Genomic DNA, 21620 nt, shown 5'->3' with positions numbered 1-21620 from the left:
TATGTGTTGTTTCTATGTAATCAGTTGTTGTTGCCCCAAATGTGTTCAGACCTTTAATGTCATCAGAATAATTCATAAAGGGCAGATGATCTAGATCACCGCTTCCCAAACTTTTTTCTCTGGGGCCCAATTTATGATTTCTGAGACAAGTTGCAACCCATGTAATATTAGGGAGCTTTTGATTGCACGACGACGGTAGGATGTATAACGTAATGACGTCACTAAAAGTTATCTGCGCGTGCGATAAAGTAAAGGTCACCTCGTCAAGTAGATTCTGGAACGCAATTTGGCCAAATCTACGTATGCAGAGAACGTAGGACGCCAGGTAGGACGGTCACGCATGAGTGATTCCGTTCTAGCGTTGCGTCGTTGCACAAATCGAAAGCTCCCTATCAATATAAATGTCATAGTAAATTGCACGTCGACCTTTATAAGATCCCAAGAATGTAATGCTCTTAAGTTTTTAAAAATGAAGACATTAGTATTACAGCATTTTTTGTTTACTAATGCTTGTTTTATATTCAGTTTCAACATTTAAAAAGTATTTAAAAAAAATCAAATTACACACAAAAAAAAACAAAAAAACATTAAAACATGAAACCAGGGTAAGCCATAAAATTTTAAAAACCCCAATTTATTTCCAATAGGGTCCAAATGATCGTCCTTTTGAGAAAACAGTGGTGGATTCATGAATTCGTAATAGAGAGGTGCCCAAAGAGAGATTCTCTGAGATAGAGGGGCCTTCCACCTCATCCCCACCGTGGTTGTGACTGAGGTAAGAAATGTTATGATTATGGCACCCGATGGCTAGAAATGGCATCTCAAATTGAATTTGAATACAATTTCTCTAGGCCTATTTTTTTATGTGGACGGTGGGGTGGGGGGGGGAGGCTTGAATCTGTTACTGGAAAATGAGACAACTTTTAGTAGGCCTATTTGAAACGAAAATATAATCGACCTTTTAGCAGAAAATATTTTCAACCTTTGAATTATATATTTGATGAACCTAAATTTGAATTCAATTCAATTCAAATTTATTTGTCCAAAAGTAAATTACATTGAGCAAAGTCATTGCTCATAAAAATTACCAATATAAAAAATACATCAATATGAAAATACAAAATCATTACAAGTTATAAAATACATACAAATTAAGAAGTACCGGTACTAAGTACGGTATATACAATTTAAATACATTACAATATACAAAAATTAGTTGTGTAATTAAAAATTAAATAAAAAATATTGTATTACAGTGTTAATTAATTGCATAATGAACTCGAATAAAGGTTGAATAAAATTGCAATATAAAAATATAATGTAATATAGATTGGTATAAAAAATAATATAACACTGTATTATGGTGTAAAATGGGCGTTGCTCAATGTAAAACTGTACCATTCAATCACCTACTGCTACTGTTTTATTGATTGCTGTTATTGTTACAGTTTCTGACGGAATGGGTATTTTTTCAGCAAGGTCGTCCGGGAAAAATCAAATCTCGAGCGCCGAAAGTACAATTCAAGCATGCCTTACCAAACTGTCAAATTTTAGGGATTAATAACTGTTTAGTGCGAGCAGTGCTACCGTATGTGTGAGGTGTTGTATACTATTTAGCGATCGTATGGGTTGCAGTACTACAAGAGGTTATTACTCCCGACATCATTTTTAAAATAAAGTATCCCATAATTAACAAAAAATTTTATTATCTTTTACTAAAACAAATTCCCCGACAACTTTAATTTTCCCCTACGGGTGGGGGAGGGGGTGCAGTGGGGGCTCTAGGATATATTTTCTGGGGGCTAAGTTGTCCGACAGGGGGATTTGAGCTCGTAGGCTCGAACTGGGTAAAGGGGTTGAAAGGGGTCCCCCTCCTAAATGAGATTTTTTTAAAAGAATATCAATCTCTAGATGGCCGAAAATCTCACTCTCAGACTGTGACAGACATGTGTTGGCTTGGTGTGGTCCTATTTTTATATGTTTTATGTTCTGACTGCCCGACGAGCTCTGTCCGGCGGGGGCGGGGGGGGGGGCTTGTCCTGTCCGGTGGGCCCCCCACCCTGGCTGGCGCCGCCACTGGAGGGGTGGATCCCCTTGTTGGGGAGCTTGGACACTTCATCACCCCTGCATTAGCTAATGGTGAAAATGGCACTTAAATAATTACAATTCCAAAAACTACATATCCACCATGTTTGGTGCTCAGGTGAGGTAATTTTAGGAATTTGAGGCTTACAGGTACCATAAAATAGCACTTGAATAGTAATTTACGATATCCACCAAGTAGGTGTGGCTGTGGGACATGCGCGTATTCCTGGCCCTGTCTGATTGATAGACGCTGGTGATCACATACATTATTAGATTATCAAAATGAGACTGTAGGCCTCCTTCAGACCAAGTCTAACGCGCGCGGCAAAACCCTACCAAATATAACAAATCATTAACGTTAAATTACAACAGACTTTTCAGAAAGCGGAAAATGGAATTCTAAGAAGGAACGTTTTTCAGAGAGGAGCCACTAACTGGCCCAAACTCCGTAGAAACCGCGAATATTTCGTTCAAGGCCAATGCGATCTGAATTAGCCAAAGCACCTTTCAAGACTCCTATATACGCTACTGAATCCGGGGTGGTGCCAGTGGGGGGACGGGGCATAGGGTCAGGGCACCTATCATGGAGAGCTTCCCCACCCCCCTACCCGTCGGGCAAAATCTCGACTGAGTACAGTATTTTAATTTAAGTAGGCCTAGTAATATGCTAGCCAAAGATTGTTGGCCGACCGCACACATAGTGTGTAATTCATTTTCGAGGGCCGCAAAAACAAAAATCACAGGCCCACCTGTGGTTTAGGGCCTATTAAGCATTTCATGAATCTCTGATAAAGTATAATATTGACAACAATAGAACAATCTACTTGTAGTGAGATAAATCTGAAATGTATTCTTGAAATTATGACGATCTGACGTAATTGAAAAACGTACACATTATAGTTGAACCAGGGAACAGTGAAATTATTCAACTGTTCCCTTGGTTGAACCAACTTCAAAATACTAAACAAAAACGTTCGTGCCAATATTTTATTGCTTTAGAAATATGATTTAAAAAAGTATTTTAGTGCATCATACCGTGGCACGAAGCATACGTACGTAAATACCAGAATTAAAGATAGCCTTAAATGTACTGTATTCAACAGATACGAAGCTGTTAATGGCTTTTTTTTTTTTTTTGTAAAAAAATTAAAAAGGCATCCTACTTGCAGTGTTTGGGAAATACCGTACAGTAATAGGCACTTGTAATGAATATAATCATTGATTATGGCCTCTAAAACCTATATTATTGAAGGGTCCTTTTTTAAAAGTTACATTTATAGATCTAGACCTATTGAATGGGCTCATAATAGCCCCGGGCCCCAGTGCGGTGCACTGCCCATACCTACGTCAATTCCCAAATGGCTTCGTACCTGCTATTCTCACCAGGAACCATAATGGGCCGATGTGGCTGGGGGCCAGAGGTCGCTTAGGGCCCCCGGTGGGGTCCAGGGGGCTCCGCCCCCTGGAAGCAACGGATATTTGACGAATTATGGCGAATTTTTATTACTTATTTGATAGACATCGAGCTACTATAATATAACTTCATGTATGCTATGTTTTCTAATGTCGAAATTAGCTTACAAAACCAAAACATTTTGAATAAAACAAGAAACAAAGAGTATGCAATGTAACAATCTAATTTATTTTCAAATCCTCATCATTCTTGAAAGTGAAATTCTACATTTTGGAAATTTTGCATTTGTCAACGTTCTATCAAGGTCGAGGTTGCTTCCCCTATCACGATGTATTCAAAGCATCATGATGCTAACCAAACGAGCATTTGTCATAACAGAACGCAAATTATTTTTAATTAGTCTCATTTAACTATTATTAGGCCTATTATTATTATTATTATTATTATTATTATTATTATTATTAATGGGTCTATTATTATTAATAATAAAATTAGGCCTATTATTATTATTAATAACGATGTACCGGTATTCAAAGCATCATGATGCTATCCAAACGAGCATTTGTCATAACAGAACGCAAATTATTTTTAATTAGTCCCATTTAACTATTGTTAGGCCTATTATTATTATTAATAATGGAGGGGGGCTGGGGCTGTAGCCCCCCCCCCCTCCTTCTGGCGCCACCCTGTCCCAGCGCCACATGTTTATTTACCGAGTACCATTTTATTGCTTGGTTTTTGATAAACTGATGGAAATGCCTTCAAGCACCATAATGGACCTTTCCGCTAAGCCCCGCCCCTTGGATATTGTTGCTAAGGTCCCACAAAACGACAGTGTTAAAACATACGCGAACACGTGCGTTTGTGGCACAGCACGTGGGTTTGTGAGACGCGCGCGTATTCCTAGCGCTGTTTTGATTAGTCAGTTGTTAAGTTTGATTGACACTCCAGAAAGGTCTATTATAATCGTTGTACCAATGTTGAAGGGGTATATGCTGTGATGGCACATTATGAAGAAGGCACAAGATCGCATTCAATGGAAGAATGAACAACTAACTCATTTAAGGAGGGGAAGATCCAGAGAAACATTTGGGGGTGGGGGATGTGGTGTTTGAGATTTTTGTTCAGTAATGCTTGACCATAGAAAGAGTACCGTGCATCCCTCGTTTCTTTTTTTCTCTTTCTCTCTTTTTTGTTGGGCTGGGGGAGGGGCTAGCCTAGATTCCCGTTTTCCCTTAATCCTTCCTTAAGAACATATTTCAATACGCAGAATATCGACGATGATAGTATTATTTGATTTTTCTGTTTATTGCCAATGCAATTTTGAAAATAACCACTGGCAATCCAAAGAAGCACTAAGCTGGCGAGACATTCCTAATTTAGGGGTTCAAATACCAAGATTAATATTATTTTAATACTGTTACATCATTAATTTGAGAATGTTTTAGCCCATCTTTATACATTCTTTTACACACATTCTGAGAATCACTGATCACATTTTGTAATAACTGAATATTTTTATTTCTTTTCATTAAGATTCGACCAAATAAATATTCGAGCATTTTAGTAACATCGATGATATAGTACACAAACAATTAGCCTGAAGTAATCAGAGTTAGAAAATACAATCTCAATAAATATAAAGCGCGGAAGGTTTTATCCACATGCAAGCCCATCTGTGATTTCATATAAGAAACAGATCGTAGGTCTATGCGTTCGCCATTTATTAGTTTATCTGCTGGCACCCTTCCATAGACTCAACAGCGTAGGCATATTTTACAGCAACCCTCCCATCCCTGATGATATCTTTTTTTTAAAAAGTGCATTGTATTTCGCTATCAACTTATCTCCATGGATCGATCAATTAGTCCTCGTAGTTTAAACTGCACATACCTAAATAACCTGTTTTACTACCATCTGTTTATTAAGCAATTTTACTACAGTACGGAGGCCGCAACCGAATCATGCGACCTGGCAATGTGCAGTAGATACAAATCTGAATACATAGGCTGCTACTACCGGCATTACTTTCAATAATTGAATGAAGCTGAAAGCGGCCCTGGTCCTTTGGTCCCGAGTGTAAATCCAGAATATTTGCCAATTATCAATTTTTGAAAAATCTCATCAGCTTGGAGTTCAACGTGAAATTCTTTCTCCAGCCTCCTCATAACAGACCTAATATCAAACATGCAGGAATTGGGGGGGGGGGGGGTACACAAGCTCCCAACGGCCTAATTCCAGTCTACTCAGTGACATGTTGCACAATCTATTGAGGGTGGGTAATAATATTAAACTATTTTATGATGCCTATAATACCTGAATTTATGTTTTGTTATAGGCCTCTAGGTGCAATTGAGTAGGCCTAGGCCTAATATGCCAATGAACGTCGTGGTCAAGCTGATGTTGAAGGATATCGCTGAGGCTTATATTATTATTGGTCCTAGGCCTTATAGTTCAAGCAGCATGAATAGCCTAACTATTAAGCCGTTCATATGCTTTTGCATCCTTCTCACAAAGATCAGTGACCATGAAAATTGGCACTCCGTTGACGCATATCGAAAACTATAGCGGAGCCAATCAATAATTTGTTAGGGGAAGATGGCGCATTTGTGTACGCGCTAAAATAAAGCAACTCGGTTTCCCGTGATAATATATCCTAACCCCATAACAGGCCTATCACACGCTGTAATAAATCTGTCTTGATAAAGCCAAGATAGTCCTACTGTATGACTAAAGGCATACATACAAAGGTCAAATTAACCAACGAATCGATTGTGTTCCAAAGCGGTGTTCCACTATATACCCACCGAGAAATAAAACGCGCTCGGGTATCGATTATCACGTGGTTGTTACGCGTGTCCGAGGTGGTGTGTATGTTTGTGTGTGTGTGTGAGTGCCATGTGGATTGCCAAAGAATCGATCGGTTGTTTTTAGGTGATTCTGTTCTCCCTATTCGCTATAGCGAGTTCTGTTTTCATCCTGTCCCATGCCTATGTAATTATCATGAAATGTATGCTATCGCCATTTTTTTTACTCAAACACACGATGATCGCGTTATTAAAATTGGGTCAAATATTACGGTTCGTTACTAACTAACCGATCATTCCCCTAGGCCTTATTCTACACACAATGTTGGCTCACAAGTACGTAGATGTGAATTAAGTGCCTGGCTTTTGAAGTATCTACTTTGCTATGTTAAATCATGGAGAGTAGGCCTATACTAATGTACACTACTTCAACCAAAAAACGAAGATGGTTTTATAGTTTTTGGTTTCTTATTTTCATCAGTTTTTAATTTGCAGGATAAGAGCATCAACGGCGCGAACCTCCTCCCCCAGTGACGAGCGCGAAATGCCCGCCCATGGTTGTCGACCTATTATTAGCATCTCACCAGATAATTAATAATATCATAATATGCCGCATAATTAAATTCTCTTGACCTTATTGTCATGTAGGTTTCGCGCTCACCATGGAGCCTCCCGCGGGCCTTCCCGACATCTCATAGCACGGTTACACCTCAGTGGAGGGAGCGTGTTGTGGTGGTAAAGGAAGTAACAATACATTGTTCATTGTTCTGCGCTTTGCTTGCAATCTGCCTTTTCTCTAAACACCATGATTAATCGAAGGTTTGTCGTTTTAACCGGCCGTTTAATCCGCACCGGATTTAGACAAAAATAGCCTATCCAAATTATTGAATATTATTGTGAAAACTACCTATAAGGCGTGTTTTTAACAGGGCTAGGAAGTAGGAAAAATTATTATACAAAGTTATCGACTATACTATAATCTTGTACGAGTAAGAGCTAAAACTGAAACCATTGTGAACACACAAAAGGCCAACGCGCATGCGTAGGTTTTATATCCTCTCCTAGCAGTTGTACATGTGAATGAATAGAGCGGTCTACGTGTGAAGATAGTTGTGACGCGACGAAGTTCTATAAATATTTTATTTGTAATAATTTTAGTATATTGTTGAATTTGTGACTTAAATTGATATCGATGTCTGAAATTAAGTATCAGGATGCAATCCTCGAAACAATCGACTCTCTTCGCCGCCGCAAGGCGCGACCAGGGATTGAGCGAATATACCACATGCTTCAGCGAAAAAATGGCGTTACGTTAGAAGAAGTGGAGAGTGCGCTGGAACACCTTGTTGAAGCAGAAATTGTTGTGAAGGTTGAATATAAAGGCAGTACAAGCTATCGCAATGCCGCAAAATGGCGAAAAAGTCACGTAAGTGGCAATATATTGAATTCTACAGATGTTACAAGAACTTTAATTGCTGCTATAAAGGCTCTTGGTGAAGAAAAAGAGGGAGCGACAGACGGCGCATCGTTATGCGACATTGAAAAGTTCCTAGTCACGAAAAACCCGCAAAGTAAAATGACCAAGCGTCGGCTGACAGACGCTCTCATGAGAGAGGTCGATATAGGACGTGTTGCTTTACATGATAACAAGTATAGATTAGTAGCGAGAACCATAACCGAAGCTGGTTCATTTAGACCACTAAAACCAAGCAAACGTAAAGTAAGTATTTTCGATACTAATTTTTTTATATTTTTCGAAGTTCCGATAAACGGATCGAACATGATCATCTTCTGTTCCTACTGTGATACGTTGATCGTGCGGTTTCGGTCATAGATGAACTAAGTTCTTAATCTTGGGTCAGTTTGACTTCAGGTAGCTCTATGCATGCTCATAGCTGATGACATGAAAAGTTTAAATGTACATTATTATTATTTTTTTTTCTTTTTATTTGTTTACTGTTTTTTTTTTCTTTTTATATCACACTTAAATTCACATTAATAAAAATGTCAACACTCGTGATGTGCTTTCAAAATGCAAGCATTAATTGGAATTCTTCATTAAAGTTATAATATTCAATAGTTAATTAGGAAAATAAGTATATTAACATAGACCTTGGAATAACAAATAGAAAAAGTTACTTGCTCTAAACCTGCCTGTAATTAAAATCATAGACCAATATACATACTGCTAAAAAGCTTCATAAATTTATGATTTTGAATAAAGTTTAATCATATAAATTTGTACGCGCTCTTTAGTAGCGTGCTGTTATAAATTGATAGAACTCCTTAAAAAAAAACCTGAAAACACCCTTTTTTACAGCTTTTTCTACCATAACTTTGGAACTGCTCATCAGATCAATTTCCTCCTTTTTTAAAATAAAAGATCTATCTTTCATTTTTCTAATGAGATGAAATAGAACGAGATAGATTTATGTTTTATCCTGTCACTTTTCGATTAAAAGTAGGCAACTACATTGGATTTCCAACGTAGAAAGCAGATTTTTTACCTTTCGCGGCTCATGTTACCAAATTCTAATCAGAATAACTCGCAAAGTATTTGACCAATCGGTTTCTTTGTCTCTGTAAGTTGATCTTTATTCTTTATACCATACTTGTTGTAAAAGTGGTTGTGATTAGTCAATATTTAGCTCTGTCACTTTTGGAAACCAATAGAATCAAGCCTTCCAAACACCATTGACTGTATTGTATACAGGCGCTTGTTTCAGCGTAATAATTTTTCTCTGGCGACTGATGCGAAGACTGGAATGTGCCTGGTGTTTGTTTGATAAGTTCGACCCTTTCTATTGCTCTTTTTACTTAATGAAATATATGAATGGAAAGCTTATGATTAGTAGATTCTCATCATGTAAATATAATTAGGTTTGTAGTTATCATTTTGCTTCCCTCAAAATTCACATGTTGCAGTGAAATGAATGCAAGCGTTTGCCTCACTACGTAGCCTACATCACACGCTGAAACTCGCACAGGAAACATTGAATGATACGCGCTAGAAAGCAAGAATTAATCTGTTCTGTTAGGTGCTGTTTTTGGCCCTTACAAATTCATATGAGAACTAGCATCAGTGTTGTATTTTGTTTTTGTTTGAACAGGTAAGTTTTCACTCAAGTGACCATAACGGATTTAAAAGTCAGAAATCGGGGTTGAAGGGCGTGTGTCTGTGTAACAACGATGGACTGAATTTAAAGTCCCACTCCATGAAGAGTAGGACATGAAAGTTGTTAAAGCGATCACCTATACTGCCCTCTAATAAATAGAAAAGTTTCATCAGTATCATTTGATAGTTCTAAGAAAATATTAAAACAAGATATAAGAATTCAAATTTTTAGTATACAGTATGCAGTGCCCTTGTATGCAGTGCCCTTGTGATTAATTGGTAGAGAATATTGGAACGGTAATCAGAAGATTTTCCGTTCAAATACGGAGGGGCAATATGTTTTTCTAGAAATGATTTATCATTTTTCATTGCCACGCAATACCTCAATAAAAGAACATGCCATAATGGGAAAATCCAAGAGCTCATGGTCCAGTTGGTACAGTGCATGAATAGTTAATGAATCAAAAGTTCTTGGTTTTGAATCCCAGTGGGGACAGAATATCATTTTCAAAAGGGTACAAAGATTTTCTGTCATGTTATCCACTTCCTCTCACAAAAAGAACAAATTACAGTTGAACTCGCCTCAGTAAGTAGAATCCAAAATGGCATTGAAAAATTGTTCGACTTAGATAACTTACAGATTGTTAATTAATGAAAACTCAACAATTTGGCACGTAAAAAAAGATCGACTTAGAAATTATTCGAGTTAGGCAAAGTCGACTTTAGGCAAGTTTAACTGTAAATGAGCTGTCATTTCAAAATCATTAAAAAAATAGTTTTAAAAAAAATAAAAAGTGTAATGATACGCAGGCGATCTAAAGGGTGTGGGGCGATGAGTTCCTTGACTGTTTTCCTCTGGATCCACCTGTGTGATTATAGTGTTTATGTCTGTTGAAAAGAAATGCACTGTTGAGCTTTGCCCCAGTGTACTTTGAACTTTGAAAAAAATGACAAAAATTGACGACCCTAAAAAAAATAATTTTAAAATTGTGGCTTTTTCCATTGAGAAATAGTTAAACATGTGCCCTCTGTGTTATTAGAAAAAGCAAAAATAAAATTATTTTTCCGTTAAACTCTGTTTCAATTAAAGCGCATCAAGAAAACTCACGGACCAGACTTTCATCATGAACCGATCGGTAGAATGGGAGATCCAAGATGTGACTACTGCACCCTTACTGCCAAGTGTAACAGATATGGACTGAAAGAAGACTTATTGATATGTAAAGACTGTAGTGCTAAAGGTATAATGCTTTTGTTTATGTGATCATGATCTGGCGAGTCGATTGGCCGAGCGGTTAGGTCAGGGGCACCGTAACCTTCAGCTCTAATATCGGCGCTGGTTCGAACGGCTCACTCGCTAGTGGTTCCGATGGTGGAACAAGTCTTCTCGGATAAGGACTTTAAACCGTAGGCCCAGTGTACGCATTTGGTTCGTGTGCACTTTAAAGAACCCAGTACATCCTTCGAGAAGAGTAGGGGGTTACCCGGTGTACTGGTCCATTAAGTCCCCTGGTGTTAAATGGATATGCCACGTATTACAGTGATTAAGTTCACTTATTGGCATATCCTTGGCGCTCGTGCCTTTAGAAATGAAATGAAATCATAATTTTTATTTGGTATTCTTAATCTCGTTTATTATATTTTACTATACTGATTTATTGATATATTTGTTAGAGAATATAGAGGGGTTTTCATGTATCATAAAGATGTAATATTGTTTTTAATAGCTCCAGGCATATACAGTAGGCATATAGAAAGGGGTAGACAATAAATGGACAAGCCTTGTGATACTGACAGTAACTAAAAAACTGACTGGCAGAAATGATTCTCCATCAATAAAATGATCCAAATCCAGACTTAATTTGTTAGCACAAAAAATTTGGCGAACAGCCTAGCTTGGTGTTTTATAGTGAGAGGGCGATAGTAAAATTGGCAGTGGACTGGATTAACAACGCATTTATGACATAGATTCCAATCAACATCGTGTCGCATAATGCACTTGGTACTTGTAACAGGGTCTAGCTGGTCATTAAAGGATACGGTAGACCTTGGTGATGGCATAATAAAGTAACCTGTGAATTATTTTAGACAATTAAATAAACAATTTGTTTCAGCCTTGCCATATCTAAAGCCTAATTACAGTACTTACAGTAGGATGTACCTGGAACTTACATGATACAAAACAAGAGTTCCATATTCCAACTGGTATTGTAACCTGTGTCCCGACTACTAAAGCTGTCAGGTTTTGAGTACACTGTAGGAAATGGAAGCTGAAGGAGCATTATTTCCTGAAAACATTTTTGAAGGAAATAATGGATTTTAAGGCTTTGTTTCCTATAGTGTATGAAATTACTTGACTATAATTGCTTTATAATATTGCTGGTAGCTCATTGATCACTGTGCGTGTGTATTAGCTGCGTGTATTAGAATGATTTGTTAGTACGCGCACTGACAATCTTCGCGATATGGAGAAGATAAATAAATTAATTGTGGTTAATGAGGGTTGGTAAGCCTAACCTCCTGGTAGGTAGATATTTGTTTAGATTAAAATGTACTGTAAACATTATAATCAATTATTTCAGTGTTGCCATATTTTTTCAGTTCTTTTATACCCTGACTGTGCACCTTTTTTTATTTTCAGCACATCCGTCATGCATGAATTATTCTGCAGAGTTGGCTGAACGTTCCCGGAGATTCCCATGGCAATGCATAGATTGCAAGACATGTAGCGTGTGCGATGATGCAGGAAATGCGGTAAGCCATGTTTTCTACAGTGTTTCCATTGGACTGCCCACTATTCCTTATTTGACCAGGTTTACTTACATATGTTCTGCAGGTTTGTAGATATACAAACCTGCAGAACGTTGATTGCAAGTCCCTAATATTTTGGTCTAAAGGCATAATTTTGTGCCATACTAAGCCATAAAAACTCTCCACATGAACCCTACCAGGGATTTTTATTCTGGAGCCCTGACTGAGGCTCTAGTCTGCCCTTTGGTTCTGCCCCCACCCCCACTGGAAAATTTCTGGATCGACCACTGATGTGACTGATGCTGCAATAGCTTGAGCAAATGGGCCTTAGAGGGGTAAACAGTGAGAGAGGGAGCCTCTGTTAAAACTAAATCATAAAAGTCGTGGTTATAAGTATCACTTACCCTTGTCCACGTCAGTGTGTTTTTGATACCATCTGGCTACTAACTGTTCTATTTATGGTTATCTTGCATATTAATAAAAGTTTCTAATGCTTATAATTGGGTCAGGGTTTGAATGTCTATAAACACTATTTTATGCCTACCAATAAAATGTAATTCAAAACTTATTATAACACAAATCCTAGTATAGTTTGGAAATTGTTTGCTTTATTTGCATCTGTGTTGACATCTAATTTATGCATTTGTTTGTTTGTAGGACACATTGCTGTTTTGTGATGCTTGCGATAAGGGGTATCACATGGTATGTCATAATCCACCAGTTCTCAAGAAGCCACTTGGTAAGGAAGGATGGATGTAGTTATTGGTAATTTATGGGATGGATGACTGAAAGACCATTTATAATTTAATAGGGAGTAGCTGTGAACCGTGGAGATTATAACCTTGGTCCCTGGTTCAGTTCCATCCACTTCTCTCTCTGTGTTTTTCAGCCAGAGTGTTTAAATAAATAAAATGCATGTTGCAATAGAATAGCACAAAGTCTTTCGCATTAGGCGTTGGTCTTGTGTGCAATAGGCGATGTGCATGTTAAAGAATGCAGTAAACTCTTTGGAAAATAGCAGCATATTGTCTTCCATCGTACTGCCCAATTCACCTCAAGAAAGACTCCACTGAAAATATGTCTTTGGAATTCCATTGGTTATTGTTAGTGTATTTCACACCAAAGAAATCCAAACCATAAAACAAGAGGATAGATGACTACGTGACCTTTTATCCTGTGTGAAATAATTCAATCCAATTTTTAAGCTGTAATCTGCCAAAATAAATAAAAAATAAGATAATCTAAAATTACATATCCTTGCCCTGTTGTGCTATATCCTAGAAAAATAATGGCATTTAATAGCCTGCAGGCCCGGACCGCTTCATTGTAGGCCTCATGTGGTCAGCCCATCAATTGGGTGAGTTTGCACGCCAGCCAGACAACTTTCAGACTGCCAGCCAGAATTTGACTCGCCGTCTACTCTGGCCTGAGGTCTATCCACTCGAGTCCACTGGGCTTAGTCGAACAAGGCCGAACGATCTGCTATGTCGACTGTTGCAGCCAGAAAATATATAAATAACATTCTAGAATCTGCATCTTACTTCCGATCAGCACTAAATTTGCGGAGGACCAAGATACATGTAACATGTATAGTCAAGGCTTGACTATTATATCGCTCTCTTCATTAGTCTTCCAAAGAACCGGGTGATGATCCTGCAATGCCTCCAAAATATTGCTGCCCACTTAACATCAAGGACATGTAAATTTGATCACATCTCCGGAGTGCTTGCAGACTTTCATTGGTTACCAGTGCAGCAACGGATGCAATACAAGGTGTTGTGTTGGTCCTGGCATACAAGGCACAGCACAATCTGGCACCTGGTTACCTATCTGAGCTCGTGCAGATTTACCAGCCCACAAGAGCTCTTAGGTCAGGTGCCCAATGTCAGCTCGTTGTTCCAAAGACTAGAACATCTACCTATGGCGGAAGAGCTTTTGCTGTCACAGCTCCAAATTTGTGGAACTCCGTACCAATCTCCATCAAACAGTGTGTTACTTTAAACTCTTTTAAAACCAAGCTAAAGACCTTTTTTTCCATCAAGTTTTTCATTAAATTAACATGACATCCTTATTCTGTATTTTTATGTACAGAGCATTGAGAGCTTGCTTACTTGCGCTATATAAGAATGAACTATTATTTATTATTATTATTATTAACTTGGTCAGTGTGCGAAAATTTGAAGTAATTCGATACAGTAGTTTTTCAGTTTTGTGTCCGGAAGGAAACACACACCACACACAGACACACACACACCCACACACACACACACACACAGATGCACGCTATAGCTGTACCCTTCACAAGAGGTGGGGGTAAAAGTACAATACAAAAAATGACCTGTACAGTATTTGTTATTTCGCTAAGGTTCTAGCGACCCTCACACCCCAACCTAATTAAACTAATATGTATAACCCAACCTAATTAAACTATGCATCAAGGGGTAGGGACGTTACTCCACTAAGGTCCTAGTGACCTGCATACCCCATACAAATTCCAGCATGGTTGAACGAGGCCTAGTTGTTTTAAACTCATAATAAAGTGCCCGTTTGAAATTTACGGTGCAGGAAGCAGAATTGCCAAACTGTTTAACTTCAATGCAATACAGTAATTCGATTTAATTACAGGTAAATGGGTTTGCGAGGTGTGTATTCAAGATGATGACCTTATACTAGATCATGAATCGAGTAGCAGTGACAAAATGGATGATGATCTCCAGTCTACAGGTATTTCATTATAATAATAACATTGTGTGTGTGCTGAGCCGTGGAGATCTTTTTATTTCTAATTCTATGATATCAAGCTACTCTCTGTAAAATACAGGCCCGCCTTTTAGTAAATATCTTTTGAAAGCCAATCTACATCGAACGCAATGCAACTATGTTACAAAGAGACATGTCGCTTACATTAAATCATCTGTTTCTAAAAAACTTGCTCGACAAAAACCAATACACACCAAATGCAATACAACTACACGACGGAGCAGTGTCGCTTGCATAATCATTTTCTATTTCCACGATCTTCCACGGCAAAACTTTCTCACCAATAAGTGACTCCAGTAATCCTTTTTGCAGAGCATACAAAGTAAGAGAACAAAGCACGTTAAAGAAAGCAGTATACTTTTTCGAAAATAGGGAATTGTCTTGTGGTGTACAATACTTCGCAATTCACAAGCAGGTGCTCAGTCCAATTGTCCTAATTCAGGATTAAGGATTGGTGGGGAAGAGGGGTTTGTTATTTTAATGGTGGGAGGTAACATTGGTAAACTCTGATTAATAAGAGTGGATTTTAAGGATGGGCAAGGAGGTTAATAAAGGTGGTGGAGGGCTATGAAATTAGCTTTAGACTGGGTGGAAAACTTCAAGGCTGGGTGGCTCCACCCACTATAACTACATCCCTGCTAATTAATTAATAATATTGACTAGCATTGTAGTATGTCCTAGACTAGAATGTCTGTATGCCCATGACCTTAAAAACTGGCATAGATTATGGGATATATGATGTACAGTAATAAATTTTTACAATGGTAAATGAGATATCATTCTCGAAGAATTTCATCCAGTTCTGTAAGTGTAGTAGGGAAATTATCTGTTTTGTTGAACCAATTAGTAACTGCTTCAGTCACTTTCTTCAGGCCAATGAACTCTTTGATGCACTGGGACAAAACTTGTGTTGGCCCACTCATTCACCGAATTGTGAATGACCTAATTTAACCAAGGGTTCATTAGCCCAAAGAAAGCGATGAAAGCAGTTGCTGAAACCGTTGCTAAGATAAGCAACTAATTGATTCAACTAGACAGATAATGTTCCTAATAATATCATTGATTATAATTTTCTAGTAATATATTACATATTTTCATTTCTCCAATAATAAGTAAATACCTTGGTTTTTTCCCCCTACATTTTACAGATATCGATTCTGTTGCAGCCTCTCCAGACTCTATGATCACTGAAGATTCACAGATTTCTATGCAAGTTGATGATAGGTACAACAATGGCTATTATGTGCATTTAAGTACTATATATATAAACAATACACATATCTACAGTTAATAATTTTGATGTTGGTTTGAGACTGCCACTGCAACACTTATTAGTTACTATTAGTGTGCTGTTTGTTAAACGTTGACAGATGATTAAATTTTCCAACTTGTATTCACATTATTCAGAACATTCTAATGAGTAATATAAAATATATATAGTAGAACCCCTCCTTTGGGACACCCCTATTCAGGGGACACTTTTCTTTGAAACGAGGGGAAATGTATCTTTTTAACATTACAGCCAATCTTTAAATTAATAGTTTTTGCATTGCAAATCATTGTTATATACTAGTTATAATTCAACTGTAACTCATTATATCTTGTGCTAGTACTTTGTTTTAATTTCATTCATGCAAAATCAAGGCAGTCAGACCTCTTGCTATTATGTTATTTTGTCTCATTTGTTAATAATCGTTTTTTTTTTCTTGCAGTTTGCCAATGAAAGAAATTGATGCAAGTTGTTCTTCCACAGACAGTAATATTAATAAAGGCATATCTACAGTGCTTCCAGAAGGTGATGCCCGTCCCTCTGAATGGGATATCAACCAAGTTGTCAATTACTTCCATGAGAATGGCTTTAGTGACCAAGCACTTGCTTTTCAGGAACAGGTATGTGGCATAGACCAAAAACCATTGCGCTTAACTCTTCAGTTACGACTTCAAAGTCATGACTGACTGACTGACTCATCTTGTGTAGCTCAGGTACAGTAGTTTAGCATCCTTGGTAAGTTGTCTTGGTTTGTAGCTTTTCTTTGTAAAATCCTCTTGGTTTAGCTCCCTTGGTACAACTTCATTGTTTTAGCTACTTTAGTATAATTCAATTTTATTTATTTTAAAAACTTCTAAAAACTTATTTTAAAAACTTAATAAACTTCTCAGTAAGTGACAGTAAGCGAGCTGGCAGGTGACAGACTCCTCTACAATGGCTTGCTCCTTATAGAAATACAAAAATAGATAATGAAGGTAATAATAATTGCCACACTTTTAATCATTTTCACCATTATAATTTTTATAATTAATATTTTAAAAAACCAGTATAAATAACAAGAACAATAAAAACAAAATAATATGGCATAAAAATAATAATATAGCATAAGGATGACAAGGTGGGGGGAGGGGAGGAAGGCAGTCAACAAACAAGATTGGACAGGGAGGAATTAATATCTCCCAGGGTTTCTAGATCCGCAAGTACAATGTCTTTGACATTAACTCCCTTGGTTTAACCTCAGCACACTCTTGCCATCCTTAGGTTCACACATCCTAGATGTAGCTTCCTTGGCACAGCTTCTTGTCATACATTACCAGTCACTTGATTTAACTCTATTGGTGAAGTCGGTACAAGCAAAGATACTAGAAACACAAGATAGATCTCCCACATAGCTAAACCGAAGTGGATATACATCATAGCTTTTACGCAGATCCCAACGTACGGCAGCACCATTCTCTCTCCAATAATGACAATTTACGTTTGTACAGTATACCCATCATTTAATTCGGTAATACAGTTTTTTATCTTGTGTTTCTAGTATATTTGGTACAAGTCCTTTGCTTTGTTGATACATTGTTCATAATATAACTCTATTGGTGCACCTATCTAGTTTCATATTTCTGATGTTAAATTTTTACACTCCACATCCCCGTTATTACTTCTCCAGGAGATTGATGGCAAATCGCTTTTGTTGTTGAAACGCAGTGATGTTCTTACAGGCCTGGCTTTGAAGTTAGGCCCAGCTCTAAAAATCTACCAGCATGTTGCCAAGTTACAGACACAGCCAGACCTACCAGGACTGTAGTTGGTGGACTTATCAACACATTGCCTAATCAAAGGCCTAACCGATTCACCAAGTCAACAGGTCAATTTTACACCATGTAGTTCAACAGAACACAATTGTACACTATAAGTCAGACTTTAATGTATTATTCAATTAATTTATTACAAGTTATTATGCAATTTGAGAAATTTAATAAGACTAATGTCTGAATTATTTCAGTTAATAAGTTAATAAATTAATTAATAATAAGTTAGTAAATTACAGTATTAAATTATAGTTATAATTCCTATCCCTGTAAAAGATAAAGTTTTCAGACCTTAAAGGGTTAACCACTTAAATAAAATGATTGTAGATTACTACATTTATGCATTTGTGGAGGGTGGGGAGAGAAGTCACAAGTTGAGTTGCATGTTGGTTAAAAAGGAAAAAAATATATATATTAAGTTAGCAATGGATCAAGAAATATTTGGGAGGGGAGAAGGGATTAGGGTAAAAGGCAATTGGAAGGGGTAAGTAGTAGGACAAATTAGAAAGGGAGGAGGGCTTTAAATGGAAAAAAAGGGACATGGGAGGGAAAGGAGTAGAGAATTGGGGTGTAAAAAGAATATAGGACAGGGGAGAGAGGTGCACGTGATTGAGAAAGGAATAAGGGACAGTGGAGATATAATTAAGAAATAGTGAATTGGAAAGAGAATTTTTGTTTTAGTGCTTTAAATTGATATATTTGAGAAAATTTATTTCAGTGCACAGTTACTAATTCCTGGAAATAAAATTATGTGCACTAGTTAAAATTTGATTAACACTACCCAAATTGTATTTTGAATTAAGGATATTAATAATTCTACAGCACAAGGTATTTGAAACTAAAAATTCTGATAAAATCTCATTGGCTAGTTGCTATACCCAAAAATTAAAAAAATGTATGCATTTGTTGTCTGCGAGGAAACAAATTTTCTTTATTATAATTTGCATTTAATGATGCTGTAGCCTGGTTCTCATGAGAGACCTAGTATCCGGATTGGAAGTTAACCGTTAGAGCTAATCGTTAACACCTGTGTAAGAACGACGGATCAGTTAGCGCTAACCGTTAGCGGTATCCAGATACCGCTATCTGTTAGCAAGTTGAGCGCGTTTCTGTCGTCAACCAACAACCAATCACACGTACGCGTTTACAATTTCCTGTTTCTTATTGGCGAGTGATTTGATCATCATATTCTTGGTATCTGGATCGGGATCTTCTCGTATGGATGCACGGCAGCTAACGGTTAGCAGGATCCGGATCCTGCTAACCGTTAGCTGCTGTGTGAGGACATAGCCCTTGTTTTTGAGAGCAGTAGTAGTAATATTAGAACAGCTTATAAACCCTAAATCAATTATACCTTCCACTGAACTGCAAACATACTGTACCTTAATATTTTATATTCTCTCAGACAGAGGCTGGAGCAGCAAAAAGCTGTTCAAGCACTCACCTTTGAGGTTTGGGCTCGAATCCCACACTGTTCATTGCACGTACCGTATTCATCCTTCAATCAAACACATCAATTTTTGTTCATATGGTGTAAGAATAGGTACATAGTAGGTTCTAATACCAAAGCAGGTTACTTGCTGCCGCAAATGCTGAATATTCCGTCAGGGAAATGAGTATGCCTTTCATGTGCTTTCGTTCTAGTGCCCGGTGGGGGGGGGGGTAGTAATGGGAAGTGAATGTGCCATATAAGACCAACATATTTTGGATATGCTGCTGTTCATGAGGCTTGCCATTCCAAAACGAGCGTACTGAGCGTACTGTCGCTAATTCTTAAACTGAATAATTAGCATAAGAATGTGGCAATATTATACTTCAGTACGGAGAAGCCATAATATTTTGACTCACAATAGTAAGTCAATTCCAGTATATGATCCCATCACTTTAAAGCTTACAATGAGGAGAATAAGAAGATATTAAAGATTTTTGGTGACTGATGCTGGTCTCGGGATAGCAAGCCTCATATTTGAGAAACTTAATTATTCTGTTTCTGTTTATTAATTAGAGTAATATCTGGTGGTGAGATTATGTGCACAGAATCTCTGAACAGATATCACTTGAGTAACAATGTGGACAGATTAAGGCTGCAAATGCCGGTTATTCACAAACATTTTGTATTCATATTCCAGAGGGCGGTATTTATAAATATAACTTATGCATATGCAGTTTACCACTGATTTAAGCCTGAGTGTTGTCAATGTTGCAGGTAGCAGCTTAAAAGCAAGCCTGCTGGGGCAAAGATTTTCAAATAAATGCTGCAAATAAACACATTTGCAATATATTGTACGATTAAATCTCTTCTTATTGTTTATTATCTCTAAATGGCTGTCACAAACATGTTTGCAGAGGCCTTAGCTGTAATTAATGTTAATAATTTTGAGTATTTTTGGGCATCTAATTTTCAGATAATAATAAATTATATATTTTGGCTATGAACTACATAATGATTTCTATTGTGTAGCCATTTTTCTTGTATATGATGTGCTGTTTCTTTTTATATACTGAATATGTATGAATATGGATGCAAAAATAAATTTCCTTTAAGATAAAGCAAGACAAAGCAAAATGTGTACTTGTATATTTTATACCAGTGTTAAAAATCGGAGGAAAACCCCCCAACTAGTGGTGCCCGGGGAGTAACCCCCTCACAAAAAATGCTTGTGTCCCCCAGTTGACCCCCATTTAAAATGTCTGAAGCAAAATAAGCTGTCAGACAAGGGGGCTGAATGAGATAAGGATAACTTTAGCACTCTTTATGCCCCTCTTGTTAATGAGATTTATTTTAAAATAGCCATCTGTTGGCTTGACATATGCCTATTTTTTTAAATTTTTTTTTGGTCCGACTGCCTGACGAGCTCTGGGCATAATTTGGATATCCACATAACGTTATTTTGATTGCCAATCCCTAATATTGTGGTCTAAAAGCACAATTTGGGCCATACAAAAGCTCTAAAAAACCTATCACCAATTTTTTGGGCCCAGCACTAGTTTATAATTGTAGATTATTAATTTATTTATTTCCTTTATGGTCTACAGATTATCTCAACGTTAATATGTTTATAAGACATTTTATCTGCAATGCCTTCTAAATTCTCAATATTCAAGGGCGCATATCTGTTTTGAAAGGTGGGAGGGGACACCGTGGTTGGGGCTGAGGTATAAGAATTTGAGGAAATAGTACTCTCTAGATGACCGGAAATGGACACTCGTATAGTAAAATTCATCATTATCACATCACCCTTATAGTCAAAATGAAGCGCCAACAAATTTCTCGTGATCTTTTATCAGCGATTTTCGGCAACCATAGAGAATTGTCTTTGATGTATTTACTTGTTTTATGTGCTGAAAACCAATCTTATCTTTACACGCTTTTTTTCTCATACGTCTCAAATTATAGAGCACATGTACTCAAGTCAAGGGGACCAACCCCCCTTAAACGTATAATAATAATATGTCGTTCTTATGTAGCGCTTCATGCCTTTACAAATCCACTAAGCGGTTCATGTGGGTGAATGCGTCCTCTCCCCACGATTTGCACCCATGTCAATGTTGCAATTCTGGCCGGCCCTGACTTTCCGCTGGTGCCATCATTTCGTACAGACGCAGTCAC

General features: G+C 37.4%; 1 protein-coding gene across 1 annotated transcript; it reads left to right on the top strand.

Annotated features, from left to right (window-relative positions):
* The first annotated feature begins 7139 nt into the window (after positions 1–7139).
* Positions 7140–20576, top strand: LOC117101237 (histone acetyltransferase KAT6B-like). The gene is made up of 8 exons (XM_033241176.1): positions 7140–8026; positions 10512–10662; positions 12063–12175; positions 12830–12911; positions 14798–14896; positions 16081–16156; positions 16645–16822; positions 17869–20576. The coding sequence occupies exons 1-8, from the start codon at positions 7499–7501 to the stop codon at positions 18004–18006; spliced, it is 1365 nt and encodes a 454-aa protein (XP_033097067.1). The 5' UTR covers positions 7140–7498; the 3' UTR covers positions 18007–20576.
* Positions 20577–21620: the final 1044 nt, after the last annotated feature.

The sequence above is a fragment of the Anneissia japonica genome, unplaced genomic scaffold (genome assembly GCF_011630105.1).
Source record: "Anneissia japonica isolate Jap-2015-1 unplaced genomic scaffold, ASM1163010v1 scaffold1859_len985614_cov190, whole genome shotgun sequence".
NCBI classification, from domain to species: domain Eukaryota; kingdom Metazoa; phylum Echinodermata; class Crinoidea; order Comatulida; family Comatulidae; genus Anneissia; species Anneissia japonica.
This window is presented reverse-complemented; position numbering and strand designations above follow the sequence as displayed.

What these genes read in the sequence shown, in the direction of transcription:
- LOC117101237 (XM_033241176.1), top strand. Translation starts at nt 7,499, where the DNA reads ATGTCTGAAATTAAGTATCAGGATGCAATCCTCGAAACAATCGACTCT. An exon ending in GCGATGATGCAGGAAATGCG is followed by an intron (nt 12,176 to 12,829) that starts GTAAGCCATGTT and finishes GTTTGTTTGTAG; the next exon opens with GACACATTGCTGTTTTGTGA. An exon ending in TGATGATCTCCAGTCTACAG is followed by an intron (nt 14,897 to 16,080) that starts GTATTTCATTAT and finishes TACATTTTACAG; the next exon opens with ATATCGATTCTGTTGCAGCC.